This window comes from Mobula birostris, chromosome 3 (genome assembly GCF_030028105.1).
Source record: "Mobula birostris isolate sMobBir1 chromosome 3, sMobBir1.hap1, whole genome shotgun sequence".
Lineage (NCBI taxonomy): Eukaryota > Metazoa > Chordata > Chondrichthyes > Myliobatiformes > Myliobatidae > Mobula > Mobula birostris.
This window is the reverse complement of record NC_092372.1, coordinates 110905455-110923169: the sequence shown is the minus strand read 5'-3', so window position 1 is coordinate 110923169 and position 17715 is coordinate 110905455. Positions and strand designations below refer to the sequence as shown.

Below are 17715 nucleotides of genomic sequence, written 5' to 3'. Positions count from 1 at the left end.
AACTTTATTGACCAGTTCTTAGTAAAATCTTACTATGTTCATAGAGAAATTGATACTGAACAAAGATGCTTTATATATTTTAATTAGATATATTAATATTTTTAAACAATCGATAGAGTTCATAATAGATATTGTTGTCACCATACCAAACGGCAGAGGCTTTTGCCAAGACATATGTAAAATGAAGAATAATGAGTGCTGATATACCCAGATGATGCACCTAGTTGGTAACTGGAGGAACAGATCATAGCTGGTGGCTCGTCGAGATACCACAAGCAGAAAGAAACAGAAGCCAGCAGGACTTACCACCATAAATAGACAAAAGTTTCACCTGATACAATACATGCTTCCCAAGATATAACCAAGAAACATGCAGTTACTGACAAAAAATGTACATTCTTCAACAAAGTCAGGAAATAATAAACACAAATTTATGATTTCTTGCCTTAGCCACAGAAGTTCTAATGCAACTGGCAACCAATAACAGGCATTTTGTGGGTATTATAAATATGAATGAGATTTTAAAACCTTTTTAGAACTACAAATGACAAAATAGATTTTCTGCTATTAAAACTTATGTTTTGTAACTCCAGAACTAATCAAAAAAAAACATGGGAGCTGGGATGCCTGTGCGTAATTTCTTTTACTTTACTGAGGCACAGACAAGATGTCATAGCGTGGACATATACCAGTCATGTGCTTCTTACATATAACCCATAATGAATTATGTAAACAAAGAAAGCTTAATCAAACAATATCACTCAGATTTTAAATACACTACACTTGATGGGGATTGCCTTATGTGGGGGTTGAGAGTTGTTGTACCATCCAAGCTGAGAGCTATAATATTGGAGGAACCAGTTATCTAGGCATGGTCAAAATGAAAATATTAGCTCTAACTTGTCCAGAGCTGTCAGAATCACTTCCTGTCGACCCAGAGCCAACTACTACAACCACTACGGAGGAGGCCACAAAACCTGAAATTGTTTCAGAACCACAAATTCCACCTGCCAAGCAGAGTGATGCCCCCTTGTCAGGAAAGACAATATCCCACAAGAGCAAGAAATCCTCCACAGTGATTAAATCTCTAGGCCTGAATGGGAAAATTTTAAATTTACAAGTGTGTGTGTGTGTGTGTGTGTGTGTATGTGTGTGTGTTGAAACATTCTTTGTTTGTTTACATAATTCATTATGGGTTATATGTAAAAGTATGTGAATGGTACAGGTCACATCATATGTGAGTGCCTCACAAAAGAAAAAGAAATTTGTGGCTCCCATGTTTTTTTTCCCAATTAGCTTTTGGAAGTACAGAACATAACAAAAACTACCTATGCATTTAGATAAGTTGCAAGAACTTTCAGAAATAGAATCAGTTCTGTACAATAGGCACATTCAAATTTTAGCTTTAAATAGCTGATTCTTACACTTTATATCTTTTTCTTTGAAAATCGTGCGATTTACAATAAATTTGCATCACCAGTAAATGACTCCTCAAAAACAGAATTAAAATGGGTCCAAAACCACATGATATCAACTGTCCAAAGAATGGCAAAGCATTAGCATCAAGGACCAATAATATGTTCTGTGGCTAATGCTGTTTACAACACAGCCAAACAAAATGGCTGCAGTTTTCAATAAGCAGATGTTTCCTTCACTCATGCATGCAGCCATACACCATAACATAGCATGCTAATAAACATTACACCCATATTTCTATCAAGATGAAGTGTATTGAAGACGCATAAAGAACACTGAATGCTTTTCAAATGGTCCATGCATTCCCCTCCCTAACAAAAAACAGGAAATCACATCACAAATAGCAGAAGCTGAAGAATTTGTGCAAGCCAACATCAGTGTACTCCAGTTCCTCTTTATAACAAAGGTCTTTGTTTGATCCGTATAACAAATCCCATCAAATATTACAAATGTTTGTAGATATTGATTACATCTTATACTATGCACTTTGATGAAGCAAGTGCTGAAATGCTTAAGCAGTGAATGCATCTTGGAATACCTTATTTCCATCAGCAGGATTGTGGATTACAGTAGTTTGGGGCTCCTGAGCAAGATAAAAGAAAACTCTCATTGGTCATGGTTATCTTCAGCGATCAAAATGTTTAAGAGCCAACTAGAGGAATGAGAGGCCAAAGCAGTTTTACTACCATCATGTGAAAAAAAGTCTTAAACACAATTAGCAAAAAAATCAAAATTAGAAATGGGTTTCTATTACTATCAGCAACTACTGCTTGGCATCCTGTAGGAAATGGCCTTATCACCTACAGTAGCAGCATGCAATTTCTTAAACTGCCTACCAGCATTTCTGTTAGCTCCCTGAAGTCGAAGCTTTGTTTTGCTAAATTTAGAGCAGTCCACCTTTGGGTATAGTAGCTGACATCAGTAGAGGAGCTAAGAGCAATATGCAGGCAGGCAATAGCCTGGCACTATGACATGCAGAATAATAGGAATGACCATGTTCATTGTTATGATAAAGAGCTGTAAATGTGTTGTTTCACATAACAGAACAGAGGCACATTTTGAAAAAGATTACATAGTACCTCCAAAAGCAAATGGTAAAAAACAAATAGAAAAAGGAATCAAGGTATACCAGTGCTGGGGTAGGTATGGGTTCTTTTGGGCTGGTTACTACGTTGGCTTTGTTGTTTATCTGCAGGTAAGTTAAAACAGAAAATGCGTAAGCCTCAAAAATAAATTCTCCACGGTATATTGGACCATGTTACAACTGATCTGAAATAAACATCTGTTGGGAAATAACGTGGACTTCAAGACTTCCTAAGATATTACATCTAATATCCAATGTCCGAATTTGCAGAAAGGACAGAAGAAAAATTGTACAGTTATACTTTTGATTCAGTGCAAGGTTTAAGAAACATTATGTAACACACTATATACATAAAAATATAATCAACAGTACAATTGTATGAAATAACCAAAGGTTCCAATCAGAACACACACAGTTCTAATTCAGCTAGGGCTATTTTATACCAGAACTCTTTAGCAGCTTTGATAATCCATTGCTGCTGTTGGTATGTGATTGTGCTAGAGGCAACACATTGTCTTTACAAGCTAACTAACTGTATCTTTTAACCATTAAGTTTCATCAACACATGAATAAAAATACATTCTACATTCCATCAACAACAACAACAGAGAAATAAAAAGCCAAATCACGCCATATTTGCACAGGGCAAGTAATTTTGGCTGTAAATCCACATGTTTTCAGTATTGTGTAAATCCTAAAACCCCGTTGGAAGCGGAGACTTCTGTGGTGTAACGCTAGGATATGAGAGGGCTAATTCAGGGTCCATTGATTAAACAGCAGAATAACACATTTTGATAGCTAGCTGAGTCACGCCTCCTGGCTTAGCTGGCTGTCAAACTCACAAAGTTCTGAATGCTCTCAACAATTAAAAATGTTCATGTGGCATTCAAAAAAAGTTGGAATACTTAAAATAAAAGATATTTAATTATTCAATTCAGAATCACCCTCTAAGCTATGTCTACTTCTCTCCTCTTCCACTGGGCAGAAGATACAAAAGCCTGAATGCATGTACCGCCAGCCTCAGGGACAGCATCTACACTATTAAATGGTTTCAGTGCAATAAGATAGACATTATACACCTTACAATCTATTTTGTTGTGAATTTATCCTGTGCTTTATTATCTACCTGTACTGCATTGTTATTGATTTACCTTGTTCTACCTCAATACACTGTGTAATGATCTGATCAGTAAGAACAGTATGCAAGACAAGCTCTTCACTGTAGTTCAGTACATGTGACAATAATATAACCAATTCTTTGCTAATGAAATGCATCATTTGCTGTTACTGTGTATATCTAACCTAGTACACGTTAAGCAGTGACCCTGAAACAAATTCATGCTCTGTCAGTGGGCTCCACAAGCTGTGTTCATGCAAAAATTCAAAGTTGATGACACTTACAAGGAGATTTGCCGGCAGTATGTTGTAAAGTTATTGGCATTTTCTAGCAGGTTGCAGCCCATCAATGTTATTGAAAAATGTGTGAAGGTGAACAAGTAATGACTTAATTTCAGGCAAATCCTTGTGGGAAAAAGGCAAGGAAAAATTAGCATCACTCATTTTATAGATCACCACAGAAAGTATCTCATCCAGCTGCATCACAGTTTAGTAGGACGAAGCACAGCCAGGACGTGGGAGATAAATGACAAAAGGCATTAAATAAAGGATATGTTACGATAGTCATGTGAGACTTCAATATTCAGCCAGATTAGGAAAATCAGGTTGGCGCTGGATCCCAAGAGAGGGAATTTGTAGAATGCCATCGAAATGGTTTTTTAGAGCAGCTTATAGTTGAGCTCACTAGGGAAAAGGCAATTCTAGATTGGGTGTTATGTAATGAACCAGTTTTGATTAGGCAGCTTAAGGTAAAGGAACTCTTGGCAGACAGAGAAGGAGAACATTAAGTCAGATGTATTAGAATTGCAGTGGAGTAAAGAGAATTACAGAGGCATGAGAGTTGAGTTGGCCAAAGTTGACTGGAAGGGGACACTAGCAGGGATGAAGGCAGAATAGCAATGGGCTGAGTTCTGGGGCAATTCAGACCCCAGCCTTCCCTTCTCCTTCGCCAACCCTTCTCTTCTTGGACACCCTGTTCTGGATCTCTGCCTTCTCTGCTTCTTTTCATCACTAATTGTCAGAGACATCAAATGTCTCAATTTCAGCACTCCTTTTCCTTTACCAACCTTTCCATCGCACTGCCCTCCACTCTCACTGCACCAATTCCAATCTTACCATTAAACCCGCAAACAAAGGGGTGCTGGTATAGTGTGGCGGACTGTTATCTACCCTGCTGACTACTCTCAGACACCTCCTCACACCTATCCCTCAAGGAGGACCCCACTCCACACCATCAGAAAATGTCTCTGATGCCATCACTAACCTCATCCATTCTGGAGAACAACCAGCCACTGCCACCAAACTCAGTTCCTTTATCCTGCACTGCATGCTTCTATCTCCTGCCCAAGATCCACTGGACTGTCCGAGCAGGCCTAGTGTCTCTGCTGCTGGTCCTGCCCTACTGAACGTGTGTCCTCATATCTCGATTCCTTTCTATTCCCCTTGGTTCAGTCACTTCCCACCTGCATCCGCGACATTTCTAATGCCCTGAATCTTCTCAGCAATTTTCAGTTCCCTGGCCCTGACCGCCCCATTATTACCAAGGATGTTCATCAGTCTCTGTACACCTTTTTCCCCCATCAAGAAGGTCTCAAAGCTCTTTGCTTTTTTGAACCAATCAATTCTCCTCCACCACCAGCCTCTTCTGTCTGGCAGAACTGGACCTCACCCCAAACAATTTTTCCACTTTCTCCAAACCAGAGGGGTAGCCATGAGAACTCACATGGGGCCAAGCTATGCCTGCGCCTTCACTGGCTACGTAGAACAGTTTATGCTTGAAGCCTTCCTTGGTTATACTCACCAACTCTTTCTCCACTATATTAACAACTCTATTGGCACTGCTTCATGTACCCATGCTGAGTTAGACAACGTTATCAATTTTGCCTCACACTTCCCTACCTTTTCTTGATCTTCGTATTTCCATCTCTGGAGACAACTGTCAACCGGCATCTTTTATAAACCTACTGATACCCATGTTTATCTTGACAATAACTCTTCCTACCCTATCTCCTGTAAAAATGTTATTTTCTTTTCTCAGTTTCTCCACCTCCATCACATCTGTCCTTAGGATGCGGCTTTCAATTCCAGAACATCCTCCTTCTTTAAAGAAAGGGGCTTTCCTCCCTCTGTTGATACTGTCTCACCTGCATGCCCTCCTTTTCCCCACCTTCCTGCGGTTGTAATAGTGATAGAGTCCTTCTTGTCCTTCCCTAACACCCCATTAGCCTCCGCATCCAACACATTATCCTCTGCAACTTCAGCCATCTCCAAAGGGATCCTACCACTAAACACATCTTTATATCCCGCTTTCCACAGGGATCACTCCCCCATGAATTCCATTGTCCATTTGTTCCTCTACACTAACCTCCCTACAAGCACCAATCCCTGCAAGCAGCCACCCACACACCTCCTCCCTCACCTCCATCCAGGACTACAAACAATCCCTTCAGGTGAGGCAACATTTCACCCTCCAATCTGCTGGGGTTGTCTATTGTGTCCATGTGGCCTTCTCTACATTGGTGAAACCAGTCATAAATTAGGGGACCACTTTGGCAAGCACCTCTGCACCAACCACCACAAGCAGGAGCTCCTGGTGGCCAAACATTTTAATTCCGGAATGTTGAATGCCAAGATGAGGCCACTCTCAGGGTGGAGGTGCAACACCTTATATTTTGTCTGGGTACCCTCCAACCTGATGGTATGAACATCAATTTCTCCTTCTGGTGAACAAAACTCTCCCCTCCCCTTCCTCTATTCTCCACTCTGAACCTTACTTCTTCTCACCTGCCTATTACTGCCATCTGAGTCCCCTCCCCTTTCCCTTTTTTCTATTGTCCACTCTATTTTCCTATCAGATTCTTTCTTCTCTTGCCCTTGACCTTTCCCACCCACCTGGCTTTACCTTTCACATTCCAGACTGCCTCATTCCCCTCCTCCCATCTTTTAATTCAGACATCCCTTCCCTCGCAGTCCTGAAGAAAGGCCTTGGCCCAAAACATCGACTGTTTACTCTTTTCCATAGATGCTGCCTGACCTGCGGAGTTCCTCCAGTATTTTTTGTGTGTTGCTCAGGATAGGTTCATCCCAGAGATGAAAAACTATTCTAAAGGAAGGATGAGGCAACTATGGGTAACAAGGGAAGTCAAAGACAGCAGAAAAGCAAATCATAGGGTATAAAACAGAGAAAAGATTAGTGGGAAGTTAGAGGATTAGAAAGCTTTTAAAAACCAGCAGAAGGCAACTAAAAAATAACGTAAGGAGGGAAAAGATGTAATATTAAGGTAAGCTAGCTGATCAAAAGGATACCAAAAGTCTTTTTTAGATAGATACAAAGTAAAAGAGAGGCAAGAGTTTATATTGGACTGCAGGAAAATGACAGTGGGGGACAAAGAAATGATGGATGAATTTAATATGTAGCAGACACTAACAGTATGCCAGAAATGTGAGAGTGTCAAGTGGCAGAAATGAGTGCAGTTGCTATTACTAAGGAGAAGGTGCTTGGGAAGCTGAACTTTCAGACTGAAAGTAGTTAAGGCACCCAGATCAGATGGACTACACTCTAGGATCTGAATGAGGTAGCTGAAGAGGTTGGACAGGCAGTAGTAGTGATCTTTTAAGAATCATTATATTGTGGAATGGTTCTGGAGGGCCGGAAAATTGCAGACGTCACTCCACTCTTTAAGAAAGGAGGGAGGTAAAAGACAGGAAATCCGCTGGAGTTATTTGAGGAAATAACAAACAAAGGAGAGTCAACGGACATTGTGTAAAGGGGGTATCTTCTGGTTGGTTGCTGATGACAGGTGGTGTTCTGCAATTTGGTATTGGGACCACTTCTTCCATTATATGTCAATGATTTATATGACAGAGTTGATGGGTTTGTGGCCAAGTTTTCAGATGATACAGTCAAGGGGGACAGGTAGCTTTGCAGAAGCAGGGAATTTGAAGAAGGATTCAGACACATTGGGAGAATGAGTAAAGAACTGGCAGATTGAATAGAGTGTAGGGAAGCGCATAGCCTTGCACTTGATAGAGGGAATATAGATGTGGACTATTTTGCAGAAAACTCAAAAATTAGAGGTGCAAAGAGATTTGGGAGTCTTTGAGCAGGATTCCCTAAAGGTTAATTTGCAGGTTGTGTTGCTGGTAAGGACAGCAAATGCAACGTTAGCATTCATTTTGAGAGGTCTAGAATACAAGAGCAGTGATGCGTTGCTGAGAATTTATAAGGCATTGGTCAGACTGTAAACAAGAGAAAATCTACAGATGGCTGTGTTGATTTGTCAACACACAATTAAAGTATTGTGAGCAGTTTTTGGTCCCTTATCTAAGGAGAGATGTGCTGGCACTGGAGAGGGTTCAGAGGATGTGTACAAGAATTGATTCCAGGAGCGAAAGGGTTAATGTAGGAGGAACATTTGATGCCTTTGGGCCTGTACTCGTTGGAGTTTAGAAAAATGAATGGTGACCTCAGTGAAGCCTATTGAATATTGATATGCCTAGACAGGGCGGATGTGGAGAGGATGTTTCCTATAGTGGGTGAGTCTAGAACCAAAGTGCACAGTCTCAGAAGACTGGGACATCCATTTCAAACAAAGATTAGAAGGAATTTCTTTAGCCAGATGGTGGTGAATCTGTGAAAATCATTGCCACGAATAGTTGTGGAGGCCAAGTCATTGAGTATTTGTAAAATGGAAGCTAAGTCTCTTGGTTAGTCAGAGTGTCCAAGATTACAGGGAGAAGGCAGGAGAATAGGGTTGACAGGGATAATAGTCAGTCATGATGGAATAGCGGTGCAGACTTGATGGGCCAAATAACCTAATTCTGCTCCCGTGTATTATGGTCTAGCAGTGTGGCAATTGTTTTGTCGAAGAAATTTCAGAGGGTTGTGGACATAGCTCAATCTATCATGAAAACCAGCCTCCCTTCCACAGGCTCCGTTTACACTTCCTGCTGCCTTGAGAAAGCAACCAGCATGGTCAACGGTCTCTCTCACTCTGGTCATTCTCTTTCCGCTCTTAACCGCAAGCCCCTAACTAATGAAGGCCAATGCACCAACACTGTCCTTACTATCCTATCAACTTGAGTGGCAATTTTGAGGGATAGTCAGCATGGCTTTGTCAAGGGCAGGTCGTGCCTTACTAGCCTAATTGAATTTTTTGAAGATGTAACAAAACACATTGATGAAGGTAGAGCAGTGGATGTCGTGTATATGGATTTCAGTAAGGCATCTGATAAGGTTCGCCCTGCCAGGCTCATTCAGAAAGTAACAAGGCATGGGATCCAAGGAGATCAACTCTGCTGTTAAACACATCTCCCCCATTTCACGTACATCTGCTCTCACTCCATCCTCCCGCAACCCCACTAGGAATAGGGTTCCCCTGGTCCTCACCTACCACTCCACCAGCCTCCGGGTCCAACATATTATTCTCCGTAACTTCCGCCACCTCCAACGGGATCCCACCACTAAGCACATCTTTCCCTCCCCCGCCCCCTGCATTCCGCAGGGATCGCTCCCTACGCGACTCACTTGTCCATTCGTCCCCCCCATCCCTCCCCACTGATCTCCCTCCTGGCACTTATCCGCGTAAGTGGAACAAGTGCTACACATGCCCTTACACTTCCTCCCTTACCACCATTCAGGGCCCCAAACAGTCCTTCCAGGTGAGGCAACACTTCACCTGTGAGTCGGCTGGGGTGATATACTGCATCCGGTGCTCCCGATATGGCCTTTTATATATTGGCGAGACCCGACGCAGACTGGGAGACCGCTTTGCTGAACATCTACGCTCTGTCCGCCAGAGAAAGCAGGATCTCCCAGTGGCCACACATTTTAATTCCACATCCCATTTCCATTCTGACATGTCTATCCACGGCCTCCTCTACTGTAAAGATGAAGCCAGGTTGGAGGAACAACACCTTATATTACGTCTGGGTAGCCTCCAACCTTATGGCATGAATATTGACTTCTCTAACTTCCGCTAATGCCCCACCTCCCCCTCGTACCCCATCTGTTACTTATTTTTATACACACATTCTTTCTCTCACTCTCCTTTTTCTCCCTCTGTCCCTCTGAATATACACCTTGCCCATCCTCTGATTTCCCCCCACCCCTGTCTTTCTTCCCGGACCTCCTGTCCCATGATTCTCTCGTATCCCTTTTGCCTATCACCTGTCCAGCTCTTGGCTCCATCCCTCTGCCTCCTGTCTTCTCCTATCATTTTGGATCTCCCCCTCCCCTCTAACTTTCAAATCCCTTACTCACTCTTCCTTCAGTTAGTCCTGACGAAGGGTCTCGGCCTGAAACGTCGACTGTATCTCTTCCTAGAGATGCTGCCTGGCCTGCTGCGTTCACCAGCAACCTTGATGTGTGTTGCTTGAATTTCCAGCATCTGCAGAATTCCTGTTGTTTGCGGATCCAAGGAGACCTTGCTTTGTGGATCCAGAATTGGTATGCCCACAGAAGGTAAAGGGTAGTTGTAGATGGTTCAGATTCTGCATTGATGACGGTGACCAGTGACGTTCTGCAGGGATCTGTCTGGGACCTCTCCTCTTTGTGATTTTTATAAATGACCTGGATGAAGATGTAGGTGGGGGGGGTTAGCAAGTTGTTGATGACACAATGTTAAGGGTGTTGTGGATAGTCTGGAGGACATCAATAGGATGCACAACTGGGCTGAGAAGTGGCAGATGGAGTTCAACCCAGATAAATGTTTGGTGGCTCATTTTGGTAGGTCTAATTTTAAGACAGAATATAACATTAATGGTAAGACTCTTGGCAGTGTGGAGAATCAGGAAGATCTTGGGGTCCATGTCCATAGGACACTCAAAGCTGCTGCACAGGTTGTCAGTGTCATCAACCATGGGATTGAGTTCAAGAGCCATGAGGTAACGTTACAACTCTACAAGACCTTAGTTAGACCCCACTTGGAGTACTGTGTTCAGTTCTGGTCACCTCACTACAGGAAGGATGTGGATACTATAGAAAGACTGCAGAGGAGATTTACAAGGATTTTCCCTGGATTGGAGAGCATGCCTAATGAGAATAGGTTGAGTGAACCTGGCCTTTTCTCCTTGGAGTGACGGAGGATGAGAAGTGACCTCATAGATGATGAGAGGCATTGATCTGAGGCTTTTTCCCAGGGCTGAAATGGCTAAAATGAGGGGGTACAGTTTTAGCAGTAGGTACAGAAAGTTTTTCACATACAGAGCGACAGAGTGGTAGAGTGCCAGTGACAATGGTAGAGGTGGATACGATAGGGTCTTTTAACAGACTCTTAGATAGATACATGGAGCTTAGAAAAATAGAGGGCTAGGGAAATTCTAGGCAGTTTCTAGAGTAGGTTACATGGTCGGCACAACATTGTGGACTGAAGGGCCTGTAATGTGCTGTAGATTTCTATGTTCTATAGATGTGGATTTCAAGATCCCTGTCATCCACTACATGTTGGGTTCCTGCCATTAATGCTGCATTCTGCCTTCAGATTCAACCTTCCAAAATGTATCACTTCACATTTATCCGGGTTGAACTCCATCTGCCACTCCTTTGGCCAACTTTAAATTCTATCAGTATCCCATTATAACACTGTACAACGTACGACACTGCCTACCACACCACCACCCTGCAGGTCTTCTTTAAGCCTCTTCCCTCTCAGCTTAAACCAATAGAAACATAGAAAATAGGTGCAGGGGTAGGTCATTTCGCCCTTTGAGCCTGCACTGCCATTCAGTATGATCATGGCTGATCATCCAACTCAGAACCCTGTACCTGCCTTCTCTCCATACCCGCTGATCCCTTTAGCCACAAGGGCCATATCTAACTCCCTCTTAAATATTAGCCAATGAACCGGCCTCAACTGTTTCCTGTGGCAGAGAATTCCACAGATTCATCAATCTCTGTGTGAAGAAGTTTTTCCTCATCTTGGTCCTAAAAGGCTTCCCCTTTATCCTTAAACTGTGACCCCTCGTTCTGGACTTTCCCAACATCGGGAACAATCTTCCTGCATCTAGCCTGTCCAATCCCTTTAGAATTTTAGACGTTTCAATAAGATCCCCCCTCAATCTTCTAAATTCCAGTGAGTATGAGCCTAGTCGATCCAGTCTTTCATCCTATGAAAGTCCTGCCATCCCGGGAATCAATCTGGTGAACCTTCTTTGTACTCCCTCTATGGCAAGGATGTCTTTCCTCAGATTAGGGGACCAAAACTGCACACAATACTCCAGGTGTGGTCTCACCAAGGCCTTGTACAACTGCAGTAGTACCTCCCAGCTCCTGTACTCAAATCCTCTTGCTATAAATGCCAGCATACCATTCGCCTTTTTCTCCGCTTGCTGTACCTGCATGCCCACTTTCAATGACTGGTGTACAATGACACCCAGGTCTCGTTGCACCTCCCCTTTTCCTAATCGGCCACCATTCAGATAATAATCCGTTTTCCTGTTCTTGCCACCAAAGTGGATAACCTCACATTTATCCACATTAAATTGCATCTGCCATGAATTTGCCCACTCACTTAACCTATCCAAGTCAGCCTGCATCCTCTTAGCATCCTCCTCACAGCTAACACTACCGCCCAGCTTCGTGTCATCCGCAAACTTGGAGATGATGCATTTAATTCCCTCATCTATGTCATAAATATATATTGTAAACAACTGGGGTCCCAGCACTGAGCCTTGTGGTACCCCACTAGTCACTGCTTGCCATTCTGAAAAGGTCCCGTTTATTCCCACTCTTTGTTTCCTGTCTGCCAACCAATTCTCTATCCACATCAATACCATACCCGTAATAACGTGTGCTTTAAGTTTGCACACTAATCTCCTGTGTGGGACCTTGTCAAAAGCCTTTTGAAAATACAAATATACCACATCCACTGGCTCTCCCCTGTCCACTACTCCACTAGGAATAGGGTTCCCCTTGTCCTCACCCATCTGCTCTCACTCCATCCTCTCGCCACCCCACTAGGAATAGAGTTCCCTTTGTCCTCACCTACCAACCCACCAGCCCCTGGGTCCAACATATTATTCTCCGTAACTTCCGCCACCTCCAACGGGATCCCGCCACTAAGCACATCTTTCCCTCCCCACCTCTCTCTGCTTTCCGCAGGGATTGCTCCCCACATGACTTCCTTGTCCATTCGTCCCCCCCATCCCTCCCCACCGATCTCCCTCCTGGCACTTATCCTTGTAAGCGGAACAAGTGCTACACATGCCCTTACACTTCCTCCCTTACCACCATTCAGGGCTCCAGACAGTCCTTCCAGGTGATGCAACACTTCACCTGTGAGTCGGCTGGGGTGATATACTGCGTCCGGTGCTCCCGATGTGGCCTTGAATATATTGGCGAGATCCGACGCAGACTGGGAGATTGTTTCACTGAACACTTACGCTCTGTCCGCCAGAGAAAGCAGGATCCCCCAGTGGCCACACATTTTAATTCCACGTCCCATTCCCATTCTGATATGTCTATCCACGGCCTCCTCTACTGTAAAGATGAAGCCACACTCAGGTTGGAGGAACAACACCTTATATTCCTTCTGGGTATCCTCCAACCTGATGGCATGAACATTGACTTCTCAAACTTCCGCTAATGCCCCACCTCCCCCTCATACCACATCCGTTATTTATTTATATACACACATTCTTTTTCTCTCTCTCTCCTTTTTCTCCCTCTGTCCCTCTCACTATACCCCTTGCCCATCCTCTGGGTTCCCCCCCCCCCTTTTCTTTCTCCCTGGGCCTCCAGTCCCATGATCCTCTCATATCCCTTTTGCCAATCACCTGTCCAGCTCTTGGCTCCATCCCTCCCCCTCCTGTCTTCTCCTATTATTTTGGATCTCCCTCTCCCCGTCCCACTTTCAAATCTCTTACTAGCTCTTCATTCAGTTAGTGCTGACGAAGGGTCTCGGCCCGAAACGTCGACTGTACCTCTTCCTAGAGATGCTGCCTGGCCTGCTGCCTTCACCAGCAACTTTGATGTGTGTTCCCTATCCACTCTACTAGTTACATCCTCAAAAAATTCTATGAGATTTGTCAGACATGATTTTCCTTTCACAAATCCATGCTGACTTTGTCCGATGATTTCAGCGCTTTCCAAATGTGCTGTTATCACATCTTTGATAAATGACTCTAGCATTTTCCCCACCACCAATGTCAGGCTAACTGGTCTATAATTCCCCGGTTTCTCTCTTCCTCCTTTTTTAAAAAGCAGGGTTACATTAGCCACCCTCCAATCCTCAGGAACTAATCCAGAACCTGAAGAGTTTTGAAAAATTATCACTAATGCATCCACTATTTCTTGGGCTACTTCCTTAAGCACTCTGGGATGCAGACCATCTGGCCCTGGGGATTTATCTGCCTTTAAGGTATTGGTAAGGCCAAATTTGGAGTATTGTGTACAGTTCTGGTCACCGAATTATAGGAAAGATGTCAATAAAATTGAGAGGGTACAGAGGAGATTTACTAAAATGTTGCCTGGGTTTCATCTCCTAATTTACAGAGAAAAGTTGAACAAGTTATTCTTTGGAGCGTAGAAGGTTGAGGGGCTACTTGATAAGAGGTGTTTAAAGTTATGAGGGGGATTGATAGGCTTTTTCCATTGAGAATGGGGGAGATTCAAACAAGAGGACATGAATCGAGAGTTAAAGCGCAAAAGTTTTGGGGTAACATGAGGGGGAACTTCTTTACTCAGAGAGTGGTAGCTGTGTGGAACGAGCTTCCAGCAGAAGTGGTTGAGGCAGGTTCGATGTTGTCGTTTAAAGTTAAATTGGATAGGTATATGGACGGGAAAGGAATGGAGGGTTATGGGCTGAGTGCAGGTCAGTGGGACTAGGTGAGAGTAAGAGTTCGGCACGGACTAGAAGGGCCGAGATGGCCTGTTTCCGTGCTGTAATTGTGATATGGTTATATGGTTAATCCCTTCAATCTACCTAACACCACTTCCCTACTAACATGTATTTCCTTCAGTTCCTCCATCTCACTCGACCCTCGGTCCCCTACTATTTCCGGAAGATTATTTATATCCTCCTTCGTGAAGACAGAACCAAAGTAGTTATTCAATTGGTCTGCTATATCCTTGTTCCCCATGATCAATTCACCTGTTTCTGGCTGTAAGGGACCTACATTTGTCTTAACCAATCTTTTTCTTTTCACATATCTATATAAGCTTTTACAGTCAGTTTTTATGTTCCCTGCCGGCTTTCTCTCATAATCTTTTTTCCCTGTCCCAATTAAGCACTTTGTCCTCCTCTGCTGGACTCTGAATTTCTCCCAGTCCTCAGGTGTGCCACTTTTTTTGGCTAATTTGTATGTTTCTTCTTTGGATTGATACTATCCCTAATTTCCCTTGTCAGCCACGGTTGCACTACCTTCCCTGGTTTATTCTTTTGCCAAACCGGGATGAACAATTGTTGTAGTTCATCCATGCGATCTTTAAATGCTTGCCATTGCATATCCACCGCCAACCCTTTAAGTAATCATTTGCTAGTCTATCTTAGCTAATTCACGTCTCATACCCTCAAACTTACCCTTCTTTAAGTTCAGAACCTTTGTTTCTGAATTAACTATGTCACTCTCCATCTTAATGAAGAATTCCACCATATTATGGTCACTCTTACCCAAGGGGCCTTGCACGACAAGATTGCTAACTAACCCTTCCTCATTGCTCAATACCCAGTCTAGAATGGCCTGCTCTCTAGTTGGTTCCTCGACATGTTGGTTCAGAGAACCATCCCGCATACATTCCAAGAAATCCTCTTCCTCAGCACCCTTACCAATTTGGTTCACCCAATCTATATGTAGGTTGAAGTCACTCATTATAACTGCTGTTCCTTTATTGCATGCATTTCTAATTTCCTGTTTATTCCGATCCTAACCATCATTACTACTGTTAGGTGGCCTGTACACAACTCCCACCAGCGTTTTCTGCCCCTTAGTGTTATGCAGCTCTACCCATATCGATTCCACATCCTCCCGGCTAATGTCCTTCCTTTCTATTGCGTTAATATCCTCTCTAACCAGCAATGCTACCCCACCTCCTTTTCTTTCATGTCTATCCCTTCTGAAGATTGAATATCCCTGAATGTTGAGCTCCCATCCTTGGTCACCCTGGAGCCATGTCTCTGTGATCCCAACTATATCATATTCATTAATAACTATCTGCACATTCAATTCATCCATCTTGTTACAAATGCTCCTTGCATTGACAGACAAAGCCTTCAGGCTTGCTTTTGCAACACTCTTAGCCCTTATACAATTACGTTGAAAAGTGGCCCTTTTTGATTGTTGCCCTGGATTTGCCTGCCTGCCATTTTACTTTTCACCTTACTACTTTTTGCTTCTACCCTCATTTTACACCCCTCTGTCTCTCTGCACTTGTTCCCATCCCCCTGCCACATTAGTTTAAATCCTCCTGAACAACAGTAGCAAACGCTCCCCCTAGGACATTGGTTCCAGTCCAGCCCAGGTGCAGACCGTCCTGTTTGTACTGGTCCCACCTCCTCCAGAACTGGTTCCAATGCCCCAGAAATTTGAATCCATCCTCCTTGCACCATTTTTCAAGCCACGTATTCATCTGATATATCCTCCTATTTCTACTCTGACTAGCACGTGGCACTGGTAGTAATCCAGAGATTATTACCTTTGTGGTCCTACTTTTTAGTTTATCTCCTAACTCCCTAAATGCCCTCTGGTTTTAGACATCTACCAAGGAGGGCTCCTGGCTACATACCACCACCATCTAGTCAATACATACATCTACAGACATATAGTATCTACATTCATCCACTCAAGTTTGCCTACCGGCACAGCAGTTCTACAGCAGAAGCCATTTCATTGGCTCTTCAGTGAATCCAGGAACATCTGGACAGCAGAGATGCATACATCAGGATGTTCTTAATCAACTACAGGTTGACATTCAATACTATCATCCCCTCAAAACTAATCAGACCTTGACCTCAATACCTTTCTGTGCAATTGGATCTTTGATTTCCTCACTTGCAGACACCTGTCAGTTCGGATTGGCAACATCTCCTCCACAATCTCCATCAGCACAAACAACAATCTCTCAGTCAACATCAGCAAGAACAAGGGAGCTGATTATTGACTTCAGGAGGAGGAAGCCAGATGTTCATGGGCCAGTCCTTATCGGCAACTTTCAATTCCTCTATTTAAGAGGACCTATCCTGGGCCCAGAACACAAGTGTAATTACAAAGATAGCATGGCAGTGGCTCTAATTCCTTAGCAGTTTGCGAAGATTTGGCATGACATCTATAACTTTGCCTAACTTCCACGGATGTGTTTTTGAGAGTATATTTTGGTGTATCACAACCTGATATGGAAGCCTTTGAATGAAAAATCCTACAAAAAGTAGCAGATAAGGACCAGCCCATCATAGGTAAAGCCCTCTCCACCACTGAGCACATCTATATGGAGCGTTTGCAAGAAAGCAGCATCCATCAGGGACCCACACCACCCGGATCATGCATTCTTCTTGTTACTGTCATCAGGGAGAAAGTACAGGTCCCACACCACCAAGTTCAGAAACAGTTATTACTCCTCAACCATCAGGCTCCTGAAACAGAGGGGATACATCACTCAACTTTACTTGCCACGTTAATGAACTGATTCCACAATCTATGGGCTCACTTTTAAGGACTCTTCATGTCATGTTCTCTGTAGTTATTGCTAATTTAGAATGATTATTATTTATTTATTCTTCTTTCTTTTGTATCTGCACAGTTTGATATACTTTGCACACTGGCTGTCCTGCTAGTGTGGTTTTTCATTGTTTCTATTATGGTTATTGGATTTATTGAGCATGCCTGCAAGAAAATAAAACTCAGGGTAGTATATGGTGGCATATGTACTTTGATAATAAATTTACTTTGATCTATGCCATTTACAAAATTATCCACCTCTATCATGCCTCCCCTTAGCTTGCTTTGCTCCAAGAGAAATAGATCAAGTGTCTCCTTATAACTCAAGCTCTTCCTTGTGATTATTTAATGTACCCTCTCTAGTTTGATCACATTGCTTCTGCACTGTG

General features: G+C 43.1%; 1 protein-coding gene across 14 annotated transcripts in view; it reads right to left on the bottom strand.

The window, feature by feature from the left end:
• Window positions 1-17715, bottom strand: part of LOC140195219 (calcium/calmodulin-dependent protein kinase type II delta chain) — a 580639-nt gene that overhangs the window by 63149 nt on the left and 499775 nt on the right. For 5 of the 14 annotated variants that reach the window (XM_072253184.1, XM_072253187.1, XM_072253183.1 and 2 more), the window contains exons 14-15: window positions 2606-2665; window positions 2015-2059 (exon numbers count right to left, since the gene is read on the bottom strand). The exons of 5 other annotated variants lie outside the window; for them this stretch is intronic. In XM_072253184.1, the coding sequence (XP_072109285.1) occupies window positions 2015-2059; window positions 2606-2665 (105 nt within the window). The remainder of the gene's footprint in view (window positions 1-2014; window positions 2060-2605; window positions 2666-17715) is intronic. 4 more of the 14 variants (XM_072253189.1, XM_072253191.1, XM_072253188.1 and 1 more) reach the window with 1 other exon arrangement.